Consider the following 19,583-nt stretch of genomic DNA (forward strand, 5'->3'; position numbering starts at 1 on the left):
TAAATATTCTGCTTGAAAAATCATAAATTCATACTGAAGTCACTACATTATAACGAGATATAAATGCACAAAATATAATATTAAACGTTCCATGAAAGAATTATCAAACATAGACATCTTCATATGGAATATTTTATTAGGTAAGTATCGAAGGGTTCTTTACACGCAAGTAACTGCGTCTTTCAAACAAAATACAGTTTGTACATCTCCCAAAACGTTCGTCATGGAAAACACACTGAATATTTCTCTTATTCATTAAATTATTTCTAAGAATAATCGGATCAATAACACAAGTTCACTGATAAGAAGTGATAGTGATTGTCATTTACATCATGGATATTTTTGATAAACCCTGCTACAAAACCGTCAGAGATCTCATGACTTACATTGGTCGGTGGCCGTACATGCCTCGGATGCAGAGTTTGATAATAATAACCCTTCTATGGACTGCACTTATCCTGCTAGCTATTCCACAAGTATCATCATTCAAAGTAACCATCAGTTTTTTTCATTGACATAAATATTGTGTTACCATCTTTTCAGATTATTGCCCTGGTTTTGTACTTTAATGACCGGGACGTTATGTTAGAAGCCTTGTCGCCAATTGTAATAGTTTTTCTGGTCGCCGCTAAATATTTGAACGCGAGTTATCATGCAAAATTGGTCTGTTTTTCATTTTTTTCTATGTAATCAAATGTAATATTTGTGTAATTTGATAGTTAATTTTAAATAGTAGCTCAAAAATTTTTTCGACAGAATGCAGAGAGATTGGATGTTACTGATTAGTAATAAAGAGATACGTATTTTACAATATTATTCCGAAATAGGAAGATCAATAATAATTGGTTACACAGGTAAATATAAAACCAGTGCTGTTAAACAATCAAAGCTTTCGAAAATGTTATACCTGCAGATGAATATTTGTACTTTTTTGACATGATTTCAATATGGATATTTTTTTGGCAACTTGGTATGTCTTGTAATATGTCGATCGAATGTGGTGAATGAAAAAATTGTGATTTCACTATTATTTCGCGACGATTTGTCTCTTAATAATTAGATTGATGCAACATCATCCATAAAATAGCGGGAAGTTAAAAATACAAAATACGGGGTTTGGGACTCAAGTCGAGAATCGAACTGGGATCTTTTTGATTGTGCGTCAGGTGCTCTACTTTGATAAAAAGATTTGTTTATATTTAATAAGCTTTATTAACTGTTAATAAATGATTTTTAACATCAAATACGATTTAACATCAAAATACGATTTATTAAATGTTAATAAATATTTGTTAACATTTAACAAATATTTATTAACAGTTAATAAGTAATTTATTAAGTACAATTTATTAATTGTTAATAATTATTTGTTAATGGTTAATGAATATTTGTTAACTGTTAATAAATATTTATTTAAAATAAAAAGCAAAAATAGCAATTTTCTTTTGACACCTTTTTATAAATCTATAGCTGGAATACATGATAATAATTCAATTCATTAAATAAATTAACGTTTTTAATATTTAAAAATATAAAAGATAATTATGAGCTGTGATAGAATTTGGTATTTTACAATAAACGTTTTTGTAATGTAATATAATTAATGCAAAAAATTTATAAAGATAATTTTTGTTTATAAGCAATCTTCATATCATATGACATTGCAAGCGAAACAAATTCACTCAACAAAATATTTATTAATTGTTAATAAATATTTGTTAACTACTAATAAATACTAATTAACTATTAAAAAATGTATTTTCCTCCCAAATAAATATTTATTGAATGTTAAAAATTTTTATTAAAATTTAATAAATTAAGTTATTGTCTTCAAATAAATTAAATTATTAATAGTTAATAAATTCTTTTTATCAGTGTATTCAGATAAAATTGTTGAAAAAATTCTTTCATTCGGTACATAATATTTATCTATAACAATTTCGAAAGCATTGTCATTAATGAATATTTTAATATTGAATAATAATAATTCAATAATAACAAGCATTTTTCTCCACATCGACAATAATATTCATTGTGGAACCAATTGTACCAAGATTATACAGCTTTATTTCAAAATCCAATTCATCTATTCCGCTTCAATTTGCCCTTCCGTTAGAATACCTAATATTCGAAAAAGACAATCACTATTGGCTTATGCTGGCCATCTCTAATATGTCTGTTATTTTTGTTATGCATGGTTTTATATCATGCGATCTTATTTTCATTACACTACTGCAGCACATTTGCGGGCAGTTCGCTGTTTTGGGGTAACATTATACTATTTTATTATCAGAAGTGTTCCTTTTTGCATGACAATAATTTACATTGTGTTTTGTAGGTATCGCATAGAACGTACACCTACTGCTGAAATTTCAAAAAAAAACAATGAAGAATATATGAGTTCTCAGAAAAACGATCGTGATGTTTCTTACCAATATTTGATTTCCTGTCTCGAAATGCATAAAAGTGCAATTGAGTATGTATTTTTGACACTCTGTGAGTATGAACTCTAATTCTCATTGTGACTGAATGATATATCATTGAAGATTCGCAGAACTTCTTGAAGACTGCTTCACAATAACTTTCGGCGTGATAATTGTCTTGATTATACCGGCCATAAGTGCCACCGGTTATCAGGTATAATTACTAAATGAAAAAATAAAAAAACACACTGGTATCAAAATGTATTTTTTAAAGTATTATTTGATATTTTTATTCAGGTCATAACGCGGTCTAACACAGTCCAGCAAATATTGAAAAGCGCATCATTTGTCTGTTGTCAAATGACTCATCTTTTTTTTGAGTGCTATTTGTCGCAAAAACTCACTGATTCAAGCTGGAATATTTCTCAAAACATGTGCGTATATTTTAAGTTTTGAATTAACTCATGATTTGTATTCTACTTCTTCCTACGCTAGTTCATTTTATTTTAATTTTCTAGAAGAATTATAATTTTTTTTTTTTTTTTTAATTAGAGCAAATTTGAAATGGTACGATCATACCATGAAATGTCAAAAGCTTTTACTTCTAATGACTATCAGAAGTCAGAGGCCGTGCAAACTGACCGCCGGTACAATCATGGAATTGTCGATCGAAAATTATGCAATGGTAAAAAAAAAACATTTTTTTTATCTATTATAGAAATAGTCGTTTAATTTTTTCTTTTGCAGATGGTAAGTCAAAATTCGATGTTATACTCCAAAAATTGCGGCATCATATTACGGACCAATTGCAGATAATACTAATAGACATATATATTTTTTAGCTAAAAACGGCTGGGTCGTATTTCACGATGTTATTGTCAATGCAGTAAATAATTTATTAATTATTTTTTTCACAGTTCAACACAATGAAAATGAAATAATTTATCCACTAAATAGTTAGTTTCACGGAAGAGAAAATCTACTGAAAGATATCAAAAATTTAACCCAAATCTTAAACTCTAGCGAATAGTTTGATTGTTAAAGATATTTTCAAATATTTAACGCATTATAATCTAATAAAATCTATTTAAGTAGTTAAAGTTGTTGACCTTACAGAAAAAAAGTTTTTATTCATTTCTCATACGTCGAAAAAAAAAAGTAATAAAGTAACAACTAAATAAACGGGAAACCTAGTTTTCAAATTATAGACGAAAGAATCGATGAAAAAAAAATTTTCAAATACTTTACTTCATTAAACTGTTATTTATTGCATATATTAAAGATTATAAATGAACTTCTGTAAAAAACTCAAATGTCGAATGAATTCATTTCGTAGAAAATCAATTTAATAATAGCAAATAATAGCAATAAAAATTTAATAATAGCAATATGACTGTCGAAACAATATTGAGTGAGGAATATCTTACAAAGTTTCAAAAGACACGCAAAATAAAATATTCTGCTTGAAAAATCTTAAATTTATACTGAAGCCGCGACTTTATAGCGAAATATAATTGCACAAAATATAATATTAATCTTTGCATGATAGAATTATCAAACATAGACACCATCAGATGGAATATTTTATTAGGTAAGTATTAAAGGGGTGAGTCTTTACACGCAAGTAACCGCGAGTTTCAAATAAAAGACATTTTGTACATCTCCCGAAACGTTCGTCATGAAAAACAGAGTGAATCTTTTTCTCAGTCATTAAATTATTTTAAAAAATAATCGAATTCATAGCCGAGTTTCGGTGATAAAACGCGTTAAAAGTGATTGCTATCTAAACAATGGATATTTTTGATCAGCCCTGCTATAAAACCACCAAGAATTTGGCTTCAGTGATTGGCCGTTGGCCGTATCAACCTCAAAAGCAGAGTTCAATTATAATACTTGTCCTTTGGATCGCGCTCGCTTTGCAAACTATTCCACAAGTATCATCTTGACTTAACATTTAATTAAGTTTCTTTAATTGCCATTTCAATTGTGGTGATATTTTTGCAGATTATTGCGATGTTCATATATTACGATGACTCTGACGTTTTATTTGAGGCACTATCGGTGATTCTGGTGGACATTGTCCTTGCAGCCAAGTATTTGAACGCGAGCTATCGTGCGGAATTGGTTTGTTTTTAATTGTGTATCAATTTTCTATTTTTTATTTTTTCAATTAATTTTGCAATTTAGATAAAAACTTTATTTGACAAAGTGCAAATGGATTGGAAATTATTGAAAAATGAAGAAGAAAGACGTATTTTACAATATCATGCAGATATTGGACGATTTTTATCTGCTGGATACATAGGTAAATGAAGAATTAATAAAAAAAGAACCTTTTTTGACAACCAAAGGCATTAGAAAATATTGTAGCTAAATAAAACGAATGAAAGTGTTTAAAATTTGAATATATTAAGGTAGTATCGTCAATACTGTTAGTATCGTTTTTGACCCGAGTAAAAACAGAATTCCGCCGCACCACCGCTGCACTACAGCCGTGACAATTTTGGTTATTTTATAAGTGCCGTATCACCGCCGCACCACCGCCGTGACAAGTAATAGTATATTACACACCTGTGGCAAGAAAATGAGAAATGTCTCAGAACACATATATGTTGCCCGAGGCGAAGCCGAGGTCGACATATATGTGGTCTGAGATATTTATTATTTTCCTGCCATAGGTTTGTATACTATTTTTCTGTCCGACAGAGGCGGAAAGCGGCAATTTCGTTTAGCGCAGCGGGCCGAAAGTTGCCACTTTCCGCCTGGAGGGCAGAAAAATAAATTTCTATTCGCCGCACCACCGCTGCACCACCGCTGCACCACAGCTGTGACGCGCTCGGGTAAAAATAAAATTATTATTTTTTACGAAAAAATAATAAATTTTGTTCGACCGCCGCACCATACCGCCGTTTGATGGTATATACATTGAAATAAAATATTTGTTGATCATTCAAATAGCTTAACTAAATTTTTTTAGTTAGCTATGGCTTGCAGCGCAGTTGGCAATGTTCGAAACTTCCATGCAGACGATCCAGGTTCGAACCCCATCACAGTTCAATTTTTAAAATTCTTTCAGAGTATTTCGATAGGCGTGCCGCTTCTGTACAACCCGAGGACAAAATTAAAAATCTACATCAACAATACGACTAAAAAAATCAATAATTTCGCGGTGCTTTGGCCTGATTTAAAAAAATTTTTTTTTTTTAATATTATACATTTGATTAAAAGGAGGTTGATCAATAGGTCTTAGATTAAGATTTCTAGTCGCATTATTTATTAATTAATTATTGCGTGATAAATTGATAATGATACCATTTTTTATGAAAATGTAGGTATGATTTAGCATTGGTGCGGCGGTGGTGCAGCGGTGGTGCAGCGATGCTAGGGGAGTAAATTTTAGCGTGCGGCGTAATAGTCCGCCAAACGGCGGTCGTTCAGCGGTGGTGCGGCGGTCGAACGAAATTTATTATTTTTCCGTAAAAATAATAATTTCATTTTTACTCAGGGATACTTCTTTTTTCAATTAAAATGTTATTTTTCCTTATTACTTCAATTCTATTAAACTTTTTGTAAAATAAAATAATAATAAAACTATTTTTACTCGTTTTCAGTACCTCTTGTAAATTCCAATAAAATTGCTTTTATTACTATCTTACTCTAAAGAAACTTCTATATACTAATTAAATTCTACGACCGACAATACTACCTTAAAATTCCTGCACTAATTAATCATCATTTCAGAAAATAACATAGCAAATAAGTTTATTGTTGATTATTATCAGTAAAAAATATATTTAAGATCAATCAAAATTGAATATTTAGATATTTTTGCCATACTGTTATATTTAGTCAGAACAATTTCAAATGCATTTAATAAGATTCTGTTATAGTGAAGATAATAAATAATTATAAAAAATAATACCAAGCATTTTTATTCGCATCGTCGGTGATATTTGTCACGGAACCACTTGTACCAAGGATTTACAGCTACCTTTCGACATCTAATGGGTCAGTTCCACTTCTGTTCGCATTTCCAGCGGAATTCGTATTGTTTGAAAAAGAAGATCATTATTGGTTGATGCTGGTTGTCACGAGCACACTTACTCTTGTAGTTGTAGTAGGTGTTATCTCATGCGACGTTATTTTTATCACTCTTTTACAGCATATTTGCGGATTGTTCGCAGTTTTAGGGTAAAAATTTACTATTGTATCAACAAAAATGTTCTTTGTACATGAAAGTGTTGTAAATTACAATTTTTTCCGCAGGCATCGCATAGAACACATACCGACTGGTGATTTTATGAAGGAAAACCGAAAGGAAAATTGTATTAGTCTTCAAAAAAATGATCGAGATATTTCTTACCAACATTTGGTTTCATGCGTTGAATTGCACTCCAGAGCTATCAAGTAAGAATTTTTGACAATGTGCCATTTTGGAAGGTATTCTATCTGGTGCCGCAACTAGTTAACCGACGACATTTCAACCGACGACTTTTTAACCGAAGAATAGTTCAACCGAAGAACATTTCAACCGCAAAACAATTCAATCGATGACAGTGTTGGCCTGTTTTCAAATATACACACACAAAATTCATGATATAAGGCACAACACTAAAACACGTCCGTATGATCATGAAGTTAAATTGTTTTTCGGTTGAACTGTCTTTCGGTTTAAATGTCGTTTGGTTAAAAAGTCGTCGGTTGAAATGTTACAGAACCATTCTATCTAACTAAATATCATTCAAGATTTGCAGAACTTCTTGAAACTTGTTTTGCGCTAAGCTTCGGCGTGGTAGTTGGGCTGAATTTACCGATGATAAGTATCACCGGTTTTCAAGTACGTTTGCCAAATTAAATTACAACACTACCAAAAATTTTTTAAAAGAGCCCTCGAATTTTTTCTCTATAGGTTATAACGCGTTCTAACACAGTTCAACAAATTTTAAAGTGTATATCATTTACTGGCGCCCAAATACTCCATCTTTTTTTTGACTGCTACTTGTCACAAAAACTCAATGATTCAAGCTCCCAAATTTGCCATTGCATGTACTTAAAAATTTGATAACTTATTAATTAAAGAATAATTATAGCACAAAAACAATTATAATATCCGTTCTTTTTTATTTTTTAGAGCGAATGTAAAATGGTATAACCATTCCGTAAAATCACAAAAATTGCTGGTTGTAATGACAATGAGAAGTCAAGTGCCCTGTAAACTGACCGCCGGTAAAATGATGGAGTTATCGATCGAGAACTATGGAATGGTACAAAAAAAAGTTACTCTAATACCTTCTATTAAAGAAGCGATTTTATAATTTTTGATTTTTCCAGATGGTGAGTCGAAAATTGAGGTTTTTTTTACAAAAACAAATTGTTAATTACTTCAGAAAAACTTACTTGAATTTTTCCGCAGCTGAAAACTGCGGGGTCGTACTTCACTATGTTACTGTCAATGCAGTAAAAATATTAAAATGCTTCGGTAATTATATATTTTCTCATAGTTACAAAATGTAAGAGAAATTAAATGAATCTATTTCAACAAACAAAGATTTTTAGATAATTCAAAAAAATTTCCCTTTTTCTTCAAAAGTATGACTTTTTTTACAATTTTAGGGTTATGTTTTGTATAACAGTTTAAATAAACACAAAAAAATGATCAATTATTAATTTTAAGACTCTAATCCTTTCTTTATCTATCCTCTACTATTAATAATTTATTTAATCTTAATTATTTAGTTTGTAATTTATATATTTACTAGCCGTTACCCGCCCGCTTCGCGTGGCGTACAATATACGCCAGGCGCAAAAAATATTAATTTTGTTATCTAACTACGTAAGTAGTTATATAATAAATGAATTTTATGAAATTTACACACTCAGATAATAAATTAGGGCATTATAAATTTATATGAGTTAAAAATAATGATTGACACAGCTTTCCACATCACCATGGAGGTACGTCATATCACTCCGTGTATTTGTATATCTATATTCACAAATATAGGTATACAAATACATAGAGTGATCATATAATGGTACATGATCATCTATTAGGGCTTTTACCTTACATAAAAATTTTAAATTTTTTTTATACTTAATGCCTTCTTATTATCCTTTAGGAATTGAATTTTATAATTTTTTAATTAACGCCCACGCAAGGATTTGTGAGGGTGGCATTTCATAAAATTCATTCTTTACAGCTCAAAAACTCCAAAAAAATCAATCTGGCCAAGTTTCAATCCTTCAGCTGCTATAGATTAAAAGGTACAATTTCTTTTAATTTTACGCCCACGCACGGACATGTGGGGGTAGAATTTAATGAAATTTATTCTTAACAGCTCAAAAACGCCAAAAAAGCATTCTGGCCATGTTTCAAAGTATTAATAGCTATAGATTGAAATTTACGAATTTTTTCTTAATTTGACGCCCACGCACGGGCACGCCAGGGGGGTGGAATGTCACAGAATTCGTTTTTAAAAAATTTCTAAATGTAATTTGAAACATTCTGACCAAGTTTTGAACTATTAAAAGCCATAATTGAAAAATATGAATTTTTTTTCGTGAACACCCCCGCAACCCCCCTTGTGGGTGGAATTTCGTGAAATCCGATCTTAGCTGACCTCTACTTGGCAAAAGGAATATTCCTGCCAAATTTCAAGTCTCTAGGTCTTATAGTTCCAGAGATATCGTGATGAGTGACTATCTATATCTATAGAAAGTCTCCTATATATATATAGATTATTTTCTGACTATTGTATTATTGCATTTATTATAACTTGTAAAAAAATATATAAAATTGCACAAATTTTTTTTGCACAACGTCAAAGTATGATCACAATCAAATGATAAATATTCAGTCAGCACTCGGTAAGTAAACCCGTAAAAATTGTCCCAAAAGAAACATGATTAAATTAAATTAATCTTAAAAAATTACATATTCACATTGAAGTTTCTAAATTATAGAAAATTATCTTCACGAAAACCAAATTCTACGAATTGCTCATTATTATGGACAAAGATAGACATCATCTAATGGAATATTTGATTAGGTGAGCATTGAAGGGGTGAGTTTATGCACGCGAGCGATTGTCACTTTTAACCATGAGACACTTTGCATATTTCCGGAGCGTTCGTCATGGACAATAGTCTCGACAATTTTTTTTGCAAATCAAGTACTTCAAGAAATAATCGGACAGAAATTCAAACAATGGATATCTTTGATAAACTCTACTACAAATCAACCAAGAACTTCGCTACTGGAATTAGACGGTGGCCTTATCAACCTCGAATGCAGAGTTTGATAATAATTACTTTCCTATGGATTGTATTTTTTTGCAAGCTATTCCACAAGTATCATCTCTATTTAAAATAAATTCAAAATTTTTAAACTGCGATAATATTTGTGGTAACAATTTTTCAGATTTTCGCGCTTGTCATGTACTCTGATGACCGGGATATTTTAATTGTAATTGTATTTTTGTGACGAGCTATTGTGGTTTGATTATTAATTTTGTATTTTAGATAAGAAATTTATTCGACAAAGTGCAATTAGATTGGAAATTAATGATGAACGAGGGAGAAAAACGTGTTCAAAAATATCACTCGGAGATTGGAAGAATTTTAGCGACTGCATATGGAGGTAAATAGAGAACTGGAGTTTTTGAACGATCGAGGCATTCGAAAATAATTTGGCTTCAATAAAATTTTATTAAGGTAGTTGAGCCCTTTCAGACATACTTCAAGAAAATTATGAAATTTTTTTATCGAAAGATAAATATATTAATAATTCACCACAAAAATTTCAGATCAATTTACCACACCGTTTTTAAGTAATAAATTTTTGAAATTGCATGATTTACACGCAAAAGTATAGAGAAATGATAAAGTGAGTATGAAATCTTCCGTACCACTCGAGTGATGCAAATAATTTCATACTAACTTTACGGCTGCCCAATTTCAAAACACAGTAACTGACAATTTTAAGATTTTTAAAAATTTTTCTTATTAAAAAAAAATTTGCGCGCGAAATTCATAAAAAATTTGATTTATGACTAGGAAATACTTGAATATAAATATTTTTAGGAAAAAATACTATAAATTAAGGTCTAAAAGTTATAAGAAATGCAGCAATACTAAAAAAAATCAGGTATAAAAATTTTGCAGTTACTGTGTTTTAAAATTGGGCAGCCCTTTACTATCTCTCTATACTTTTGCGTAATTACCTTAAAGTCCAATTATATTACAGGTCAACAACAGACTAGACTTCAGAGAAAATTAAATGCTTGTGTACGATACATTTTTAAAATATCAAATTATGAACATGTTACTCAATATTATACTGAGCTTCGTTGGCTGACACTTAGTTCTAGACGTAAATTTTTCTTATCGTGTCTTATTTATAAAGCATTGTATCTTAATCAAAAGCCTCTAATTAGGCGAGACTTAGAAATTCTTGAGCCTCGCCTACGCCGAGGAGATATTCGTCAAGTCTATCTTGAGTTACCGGTTTATCATTCAGCGAAATATGAAAAATCATTCTTGATATCTGTGGTTAAAATCTGGAATCAATTACCAGCTGATTGTACGACGTTACCAACGTTTATGGAGTTTCGAACTGCTTGTTATGAATATTTTTTACAATCTGATAGATCATAATATGTATTCATTGTATTAGAATTTAGTGATGATTGAGTGATTGAGTGACTGAGTGTTTAACACACTACATTATATATACTACTTTATATATATATACTTTATATATACTACACGGAAATAAAATTGAAGGAGTTTTTACTAATTTACTATTGTAATTTTTACTAAATAAAAGAGTAACGGTGGACTATACATCTTATTTAGTAATTTTTACGATCTACTATTGTAAATTTTATCCAACAAATAAGACAAGCAAGAGTCTTAAAAAGTCGAATACTATAGAGCAAATTATACAATATGTGTTTGTGAACTTTACCATTCAACTATTGTAAAAATTCACAGTTGGTTTTTTTAAAAGAAATATTAGGGAGGGAGAGAGATAGAAGGTTGGACTAATTGGTACCTGTACAGTAATCGAAAAAAGAAACCGACATTTTCGTGCTATCTAGGAATCGAACCCAGAACTCTGTGTTGGCAGCCAGAAACTCTCCCTCTACGCTATCTGAGGTAAACTAAGACACATATCCTTTAACATTTACATAAACTCGGAGTCTAGCGCTGTGCACGGCCATCACTCACACTAATTGAGAAACATTCCAATTCAACTATTGTAAAATTTGCTATAGTTCTATTGGAAAGATACAGAGGTAGCACTGGAAATTTTCATCTCTTACTTTTTACAATAGTAATATCGTATTTTTTCATGAATAAATAGTATTTTTTCTTCTAAAATATTTGAAAATTAATAGTAATCAAAGTATAGTCCAGCTTTACAATAGTTGTATCGTAAATTTTCCCAGAAATTTTTTCCCGTGTACTTAACACACTACTTTATATATTATATTAAGATTTTTACAGAAAAGGTATTTTTAATAATATTTGTAATAAGGTAGTTTTACAGAAAAGGATTTTTTTTTTCGTTGGTACATTTCCAAACTCCGTAAAATTCTTTCTTAACTTGTAAACTGGAAATTTTGAACTTAAAAATTAATTTCAACCCTAGAATGACTATTTCTCAAAAAGGAATACTTCGTTAGAATTGTAAGACAATTTTCCTACCTTGTCGCTTTTTCAATTTTTCCGTTCCTTTCAATCTATGTCATTTGAAACTGTTCTAAAGTTAGAACCAAATAATTAAAAAAATACAAAAATATTAATTTTTTTTTATAATAACTAATTTTTAGTTACTTAGAGATTTTTACATAATAAATATCTGTTAACGTTGTTAGTTATATTTATTAAAAGTCATAAATGAACTTTTATTCGAAGCTAAAATGTCAAATTCAATGAATTGATATTGCAAAAAATAAATTTAATAATATCAATAAAATGACTGTTGAAACAATATTGAGTGAGCAAAATCTCACAAATTTTCAAAAGACACGCAAAATAAAATATTCTGCTTGGAAAATCTTAAATTTATACTGAAGCCGCGACATTATAGCGAAATATAATTGCACAAAATATAATATTAATCTTTGCATGATAGAATTATCAAACATAGATGTCATCAGATGGAATATTTTATTAGGTAAGTATCGAAGGGGTGAGTCTTTACACGCAAGTAACCGAAACTTTTAAACAAAAGCCATTTTGTACATCTCCCAAAACGTTCGTCATGAAAAACAGACTGAATCTTTTTCTCAGTTATTAAATTATTTAAAAAAATAATCGAATTGATAACCGAGTTTCGGTAATAAAACGCGTTAGAAGTGATTACTATCTAAACAATGGATATTTTCAATCAGCCCTGCTACAAAACCACCAAGAGTTTGGCTTCTTTGATTGGACGGTGGCCGTATCAGCCTCAAAAGCAGAGTTCGATTATTATAACCATCCTCTGGATCGTGTTCTTCTTACAAGCTATTCCGCAAGTAAACGACATTTAAGATAAGGCGTATTTTTTTTTTTTTTTTTTAATTAGTACAGTAATTGTAACAACAACTTTTCAGAGTTTTGCTCTTGTAATGTACGCTGATAATCGGGAAGTATTTATTGAAGCAATCTCAACATTTGCAGTGGATATTGTGCTCGCTGCCAAGTATTTAAACGCAACTTATCATGCTAAATTGGTCCGTTTTAATTTAATTTAATTTTTTTTTCGTTATACTATTTCTTTTGACTGATTTTGGATTATAGATAAGAAATTTGTTCGATAAAGTGCAGAGGGATTGGAAGTTAGTGATGAATGATGAAGAAAAACGTGTTCTGCAACATCATTCAGAAATTGGAAGATTATTGACAGCTGGATATACAGGTAAATAAAGAACGAGTGTTTTGAACAATCATGACATTCGAAAATGTTCTAACTTGTGTAAAATACTCAAACATTGATCTAAAATTATCACAAGGAGAATTTTTTATTGCTCCACTAAGGCATATTCACTCAAAAAAATCTATTAACAATTAATTAATATACATTAACAGTACATAAATCCTTCTTATAGTGAAAGATTATTTGAACTAGAGAATTGTCGCAGATTAATTAAATTACTCTAAAATTTCGCTGTGTCAATTCAGTTAGAACAATTTTGAATCTATAATAGTGTAGTCAGTATGTAAAGATAAATAATAATAAAAAGTAATACTAAGCATTTTTGACCATAACGTTGGTGATATTCATCATGGAACCGATTGTACCAAGGATATACAGCTTTTTTTCAACATCCAATGGATCTAGCTCCCTTCGATTCGCCCTTCCGCTAGAGTACGTAATAATTGACAAAGAAGATCACTATTGGCTATTGCTGACCATCTCTAATATATTTGTTGTGGTTTTTATATTCGGTATTATTGCATGCGATGTTATTTTCATCACATTACTGCAGCATATTTGCGGGCAGTTCGCTGTTTTGGGGTAACATTTTAGTATTTCATCACCAAAAATGTTCCTTTTCACATGACAATAATTTACAAAGTGTTTTGTAGGCATCGCATAGAAAACACGCCTACTGCTGAAATAACAATAAAAAACGAAAAAGGAGAATTCATTAGTTCTCAAAAAATTGATCAAGATGTTTCTTACCAACATTTGGTTTCATGCATCCAAATGCACACCAGAGCTATTGAGTACGTTTTTTCGATACTTTGTAATTTTGGAAATTTATTATTACTGTTATTGATTGATGAATCATTGAAGATTTGCAGAACTTCTTGAAGAGTGTTTTGCTATGAGCTTCGGCGTGCTAGTTGGCATCAACTTACCAATGATAAGCCTCACTGGTTTTCAGGTATGGTTACCAAATCAAAGTAATACACTTGTTTCAAAAGTATTTTTGAACTAACCCTTGACCTTCACTTTCAGATCATTACGCAATCTAATACAGTCCAGCAAATTTTGAAAAGCTTGACATTTATTGCTGGTCAAATGCTCCACCTTTTTTTTGACTGCTACATGTCGCAAAAGCTCAATGATTCAAGCTCACAAATCGCCCAAAGCATGTAAGTATGTTTTTATTAAAATTCAAGGAATTTTCATGGAATTTCTTCCTTTTTTTCACACAGAGCTAATGTAAATTGGTACAAACAATCGATTAAATCACAAAAATTGTTAGTTGTAATGACAGTGAGGAGTCAGGTGCCCTGCAAATTGACTGCCGGTAAAATTATGGAGCTGTCAATTGAAAGCTATGCAATGGTAAAGAAAAATTATTTTTTATACCTTATTGGGAAAAGATTATTTTATAATTTTTGATTTCTTGCAGATGGTAAATATAAAATGAAAAATATTATTTTATACAAATTTTAGTAGTGTTACTTTGATGGATTGTAAATTGCAATGAATAAAAAAAAAATTGTCATCTTGCAGCTGAAGACGGCTGGGTCGTATTTCACAATGTTATTGTCGATGCAGTAAAAATTTTGTCGAAGATCTTTTCTACTAGTATATACAATGTGATTAATGTATTTGAGAGAATTAATTTTATAGAATAATAGATGTAATTAGTATATTTAATAAATAGTCTCCCTTGAAAGGTATGCATTTTCAACGAAAAAAATGTACTCTTATTTATTTCTCTGCCAGCAAAAATGTAATAATTCGATTGAAAGCGAAAATATATGAAAAAAATACACTTTGTAATTTTTTTTCACATTGTTCCATTAAATTCTACAATTAGCTAACGTAGATTGTAGTACATTCCAGATTGTAGAAATCTATCGAACGAATCAACCGATTTTGACGAGACTGGCGGCAATCGACGTGGTTTTTTGATGTTAAGAGCTGATTAGTTTTTTGAATCGATCGGTAAAGCCGTTTAAAAGTTATCCCGAAAAAACCACGTAAAAAAAAATTTTTTTTCTTAGTTTTTTTGAGATTTCTCAAAATCTACAGATCCGAATCAGTTCAAATTGTATCCAAAATTTAATTTCGGCCACGCCTTTTTGAATGGCACCAACCGCGATGAAATCGGTCAACACACCCACACACACACACACACACAGATACAGACACGATGACACCATCGCGGTAATAGTCAGGGAAGTTTTCTGTGATCTTAAAACGTCGAGATCTGATGAAAGCTCGATTTTTGCAAAACGGGGTAAAAACAATAACTTCTCGATTTTTGAAAATACTAAAAAAACTAAAAAAAAAAAACTTTTCAAATGTGGATTTTTTGGAATAACTTTTAAGCGGTTGGACCGATCGATTCAAAAAACTAATCAGCTCTTTACATCAAAAAACCACGTCGATTGCCGCCGGTCTGGTCAAAATCGGTTGATTCGTTCGTGAGTTATCGTTGACGAAAGAAAACCGAAAAAAGTGTTTTTTCGGAATCACTCCGAAATTTCTTTTTCTATCAATTAAAACCTAAATATTCTTTTTGAAGCTTAAAAAACTGCGTCGAATGCCGCTTACTGCGTGAAAATCAGTTAATTGATTCAAAAGTTATTGCGATTTGAAAATTCAAAAAATAGCGTTTTATCAAATTTCTATCAAATTTTTTAGCTCGAAGAGCATACAAAAACTATTTTTTTGAGCTCGGAGAACTCAAAATAACACAAATTGTATTTATGAGCTCGAGGAGCTCAGAAACGTTATAAGTGCAATTTCAAGCGTTTAGGTATTGAATTAGCGGAAAGTTGCAGGGATGGCTTTCAGGGTCAACCGTTTTCCTAATTTTTTCAACTTGAAGACAAAAAAAAATTTTATTGCAATGCACAGTTGTTAATTGCATACATTGATAATTTTAAATAAAGTATTGTTAAAAACAAAAATGTCGAATTCAATAAATTCATATTAAAGAACATAAACTTAATAGTAGAAATAAAAAGACTGTCGAGTTAAAACTAAGTGACTAAAATCTTTCAAATTCAAAGACACGCAAAATAAAATATTCTGCTTGAAAAATCTTAAATTTATACTACAGCTGCTACATTTAAGAGAGATACAATTGCACAAAATTAAATATTAAACGTTTGATGAAAGAATTATCAAACATAGACGTCATCAGATGGAATATTTTATTAAGTATTGAACGGATGAGTCTTCACGACTTTCGCGACTTTCAAGCAAAAGACAGTTTGTAACTCACACGATACATTAATCATGGAAAACACGCTGAATATTTCTCTTATTCATTAAATTATTTTTAAGAATAATCGGATCAATAACACCAGTTCACTAATAAAAAGTGATAGTGATTATCATTTACAAAATGAATATTTTTGATAAGCCCTGCTACAAAATCGCCAAGGATTTCGTGACTTTGATTGGTCGGTGGCCGTACATGCCTCGAATGCGAAGACTGATAATGATTACCATATTATGGATTGTCTTTCTCTTGGAAGCTATTCCACAAGTATCATCATTCAAAGTAACCATCAATTTTTTTCGTAATCATAAATATTGTGTTAACATCTTTTCAGATTATTGCCATGGTCATACACTCTAATGACCGGAAAATATTGTTAGAAGCTCTGTCGGCATTTGCAGTACATTGTCTATTTTTTAATTTTTTGCAGATGGTAAGTCTAAGATGAAAAATTTTATTTTATTCAAATTTAAAAAGTGTTACTTTCATGGATTGTAAATTTCATTGAAAAAAAAAAATGTTATCTTACAGCTGAAGACGGCTGGGTCGTATTTTACAATGTTACTGTCGATGCAGTAAAAATTTTGTCGAAGCTTCGTCGAAGATATTTTCTACTAGTTTATACGATGTGATTAATTTATTTGAGAGAATTAGTTTTATAGAAAAATAGATGTAATTAGAATATTCAATAAATAGTCTCCCTTACATGTTTAATCCTTTATGTTCGCTATTGTTTTCCAGAGCTGAGTGACGTCTGAAGAAAAAGTAATTCAATTAATAACACATACAATTTTTGATAAATAATTAGTTTAGATATCAGCATACAATTTAACAAATTGTTGAGTAACTGCATTAATTGTTTTTTTTTTTTAAATTAAGTATTTTTTTCGAAAGTTTAGTCATTTAACAATCAATACGTAGTTTTAAAAAAATTGTTTATTGTTGCTCTGTTTTTGATGCTAAAGAAATCTTCCTAAAATGTCAATTTAACAATAACAATAAAATGACTGTTGAAACAATACTAAGTAAGCAAAATCTCACAAATTTTCAAAAGACACACAAAATTAAATATTCTGCTTGAATAATCTTAAATTTCTAATGAAGCCGCTGGATTATAGCGAAATATAATTGCACAAAATATAATATTAATCTTTGCATGATAGAATTATCAAATATAGACACCATCAGATGGAATATTTTATTAGGTAAGTATCGAAGGGGTGAGTCTTTACACGCAAGTAACTGCGAGTTTCAAACAAAAGACATTTCATACATCTTCTGAAACGTTCGTCACAGAAAACAGACTGAATATTTTTCTCAGTTATTAATAGTATATTACAACCCAAGGCCAGAAAGTTGGATTTCCTGGCGTATGGGATGTGATGGCCGAGGCGTAGCCGAAAATCATTGAAGATTTGCAGAACTTCTTGAAGAGTGTTATGCTATGAGCTTCGGCGTGCTAGTTGGCTTGAACTTACCAATGATAAGCCTCACTGGTTTTCAGGTATAGGTTACCAAATTGGAGTAATGCACCAAAAATATTTTTGAACTAACCCTTGATGTTCACCTTCAGATCATTACGCAATCTAATACAGTCCAGCAAATTTTGAAAGGCTTGACATTTATTGCTGGTCAAATGCTCCATCTTTTTTTTGACTGCTACATGTCGCAAAAGCTCAATGATTCAAGCTCACAAATTGCCCAAAGCATGTAAGCATGTTTTTATTAAACTTGAAGGAATTTTTATGGAATTTCTTCCTTTTTTTCACACAGAGCTAATGTAAATTGGTACAAACAATCGATTAGGTCACAAAAATTGCTAGTTGTAATGACTGTGAGGAGTCAGGTGCCCTGCAAATTGACTGCCGGTAAAGTTATGGACCTGTCAATTGAAAACTTTGCAAAGGTAAAAAAAAGTTATTTCTTATAACTTTTTGGAAAATTATTATTTTATCATTTTTCATTTCTTGCAGATGGTAAGTCTAAAATAAGAAATTTCATATTATACAAATTTTAAGAGTGTGGATGGATTGTAAATTACATTGAAAAAAATATGTTATTTTGCAGCTGAAGACAGCTGGGTCGTATTTTACAATGTTATTATCGATGCAGTAGAAATTTTTTCGAAACTCCGTCGAAGATCTTTTTTACTAGTTTGTACGATTTAATTAATATATTCTAGAGAATTAGTGTTCTAGAAAAATAGATGTAAGAATTTTTAATAAAATTTATTCAATAGTCTACCTTTTTTTTCTGTTAGCTATTTTTTTCCAGGGCTGAGTGACGTCTGAAGAAAGAAAAATTTAATTAATAACACATACAATTTTTGATAAATAATTAATTTAAATACCATTATACAACTTTACATACTCTAAAGCAACTTCATTATTTTTTGCTCTGTTTTTGATGCTTAATTACGAAAAAATTCGTAAATAAAACACGTTCATATTAAATTTATTCTAGATTATATGTTATTGTACTTGGTTGATTAATTTTGAATGTTAGAAACAAAAAATTGAATTTTTATTTTGAATATTGCGTTTTTGAATATATGAAAATTTTTTTAAAATAAATAACTAGAGCCACTTTTGTAAAAATAATTTCTAGGATTATTGACATCCAATATTTCTTAAACCACTTAAAAATCAAATACGAATTCATTGTTGCTATTATTGGTAACATATTTTATATAATGTTGTTAAGATAATACAAACTTTACGATAGAATTTTGTTGTAGGTAGATTATCACTAAACAATTATACAAAATACTGTATAATATTAATGTCACTGGGTTCACTGTTCAATGAAACGTAGTAAAATAATTTGAAGTAATTTTCTTTTTCAATTTTCTAGATATTTTTGTAGAAAGGTATGTATTTTCAATAAAAAAAAATATATTCTTATTTATTTATCTTCCAGAAAAAAAGTAATAGTTCGATTGAAAGCTAAAATATAAGAAAAAAATCACTTTTTA

The 19,583-nt window shown here is 30.1% G+C and overlaps 4 protein-coding genes and 1 long non-coding RNA gene across 5 annotated transcripts; 4 read left to right on the top strand and 1 right to left on the bottom strand.

Annotated features, from left to right (window-relative positions):
* Positions 1–162: 162 nt before the first annotated feature.
* LOC123274852 (odorant receptor Or2-like) lies at positions 163–3,351 on the top strand. Its single transcript, XM_044742610.1, has 10 exons — positions 163–476; positions 544–663; positions 737–854; positions 2,003–2,267; positions 2,339–2,476; positions 2,547–2,637; positions 2,721–2,857; positions 2,976–3,108; positions 3,171–3,173; positions 3,266–3,351. The coding sequence occupies exons 1-10, from the start codon at positions 333–335 to the stop codon at positions 3,311–3,313; spliced, it is 1,197 nt and encodes a 398-aa protein (XP_044598545.1). The 5' UTR covers positions 163–332; the 3' UTR covers positions 3,314–3,351.
* A 519-nt stretch (positions 3,352–3,870) lies between these two features.
* Positions 3,871–7,961, top strand: LOC123274838 (odorant receptor 9a-like). The gene is made up of 10 exons (XM_044742587.1): positions 3,871–4,357; positions 4,428–4,547; positions 4,611–4,728; positions 6,350–6,614; positions 6,690–6,830; positions 7,170–7,260; positions 7,333–7,469; positions 7,555–7,687; positions 7,755–7,757; positions 7,837–7,961. Exons 1-10 carry the CDS (start codon positions 4,214–4,216, stop codon positions 7,882–7,884), a joined length of 1,200 nt encoding a protein of 399 aa, XP_044598522.1. The 5' UTR covers positions 3,871–4,213; the 3' UTR covers positions 7,885–7,961.
* Positions 7,962–12,437: 4,476 nt separating this feature from the next.
* On the top strand, positions 12,438–15,047 carry LOC123274843 (odorant receptor 63a-like). The gene is made up of 10 exons (XM_044742601.1): positions 12,438–12,949; positions 13,028–13,147; positions 13,215–13,332; positions 13,668–13,932; positions 14,004–14,144; positions 14,215–14,305; positions 14,380–14,516; positions 14,580–14,712; positions 14,780–14,782; positions 14,884–15,047. Exons 1-10 carry the CDS (start codon positions 12,806–12,808, stop codon positions 14,929–14,931), a joined length of 1,200 nt encoding a protein of 399 aa, XP_044598536.1. The 5' UTR covers positions 12,438–12,805; the 3' UTR covers positions 14,932–15,047.
* On the bottom strand, positions 13,973–14,242 carry LOC123274948. The gene is made up of 2 exons (XR_006511594.1): positions 14,101–14,242; positions 13,973–14,029 (listed from the first exon to the last, which is right to left on the bottom strand). It is a non-coding gene; the product is annotated as an uncharacterized LOC123274948 (long non-coding RNA).
* A 1,569-nt stretch (positions 15,048–16,616) lies between the features above and the next one.
* LOC123275263 lies at positions 16,617–18,724 on the top strand. The gene is made up of 7 exons (XM_044743271.1): positions 16,617–16,876; positions 16,944–17,042; positions 18,021–18,113; positions 18,183–18,319; positions 18,383–18,515; positions 18,583–18,585; positions 18,677–18,724. The coding sequence occupies exons 1-7, from the start codon at positions 16,733–16,735 to the stop codon at positions 18,722–18,724; spliced, it is 657 nt and encodes a 218-aa protein (XP_044599206.1). The 5' UTR covers positions 16,617–16,732.
* The last annotated feature ends 859 nt before the right edge of the window (positions 18,725–19,583 follow it).

The sequence above is a fragment of the Cotesia glomerata genome, linkage group LG1 (assembly GCF_020080835.1).
Source record: "Cotesia glomerata isolate CgM1 linkage group LG1, MPM_Cglom_v2.3, whole genome shotgun sequence".
In the NCBI taxonomy this organism is placed as follows: Eukaryota; Metazoa; Arthropoda; class Insecta; order Hymenoptera; family Braconidae; genus Cotesia; species Cotesia glomerata.

Bases quoted from the DNA above. Each gene is read 5' to 3' on its own strand.
- LOC123274852 (XM_044742610.1), top strand. From the start codon at position 333: ATGGATATTTTTGATAAACCCTGCTACAAAACCGTCAGAGATCTCATG. The intron at 2,268-2,338 runs GTAACATTATAC...TGTGTTTTGTAG, and splicing joins GGGCAGTTCGCTGTTTTGGG to GTATCGCATAGAACGTACAC. The intron at 2,638-2,720 runs GTATAATTACTA...ATTTTTATTCAG, and splicing joins TAAGTGCCACCGGTTATCAG to GTCATAACGCGGTCTAACAC.
- LOC123274838 (XM_044742587.1), top strand. From the start codon at position 4,214: ATGGATATTTTTGATCAGCCCTGCTATAAAACCACCAAGAATTTGGCT. The intron at 6,831-7,169 runs GTAAGAATTTTT...ATATCATTCAAG, and splicing joins TTGCACTCCAGAGCTATCAA to ATTTGCAGAACTTCTTGAAA. The intron at 7,470-7,554 runs GTACTTAAAAAT...TTTATTTTTTAG, and splicing joins TCCCAAATTTGCCATTGCAT to AGCGAATGTAAAATGGTATA.
- LOC123274843 (XM_044742601.1), top strand. From the start codon at position 12,806: ATGGATATTTTCAATCAGCCCTGCTACAAAACCACCAAGAGTTTGGCT. The intron at 13,333-13,667 runs GTAAATAAAGAA...AGTAATACTAAG, and splicing joins ATTGACAGCTGGATATACAG to CATTTTTGACCATAACGTTG. The intron at 13,933-14,003 runs GTAACATTTTAG...AGTGTTTTGTAG, and splicing joins GGGCAGTTCGCTGTTTTGGG to GCATCGCATAGAAAACACGC.
- LOC123275263 (XM_044743271.1), top strand. From the start codon at position 16,733: ATGAATATTTTTGATAAGCCCTGCTACAAAATCGCCAAGGATTTCGTG. The intron at 16,877-16,943 runs GTATCATCATTC...ACATCTTTTCAG, and splicing joins TCTTGGAAGCTATTCCACAA to ATTATTGCCATGGTCATACA. The intron at 18,114-18,182 runs GTATAGGTTACC...GTTCACCTTCAG, and splicing joins TAAGCCTCACTGGTTTTCAG to ATCATTACGCAATCTAATAC.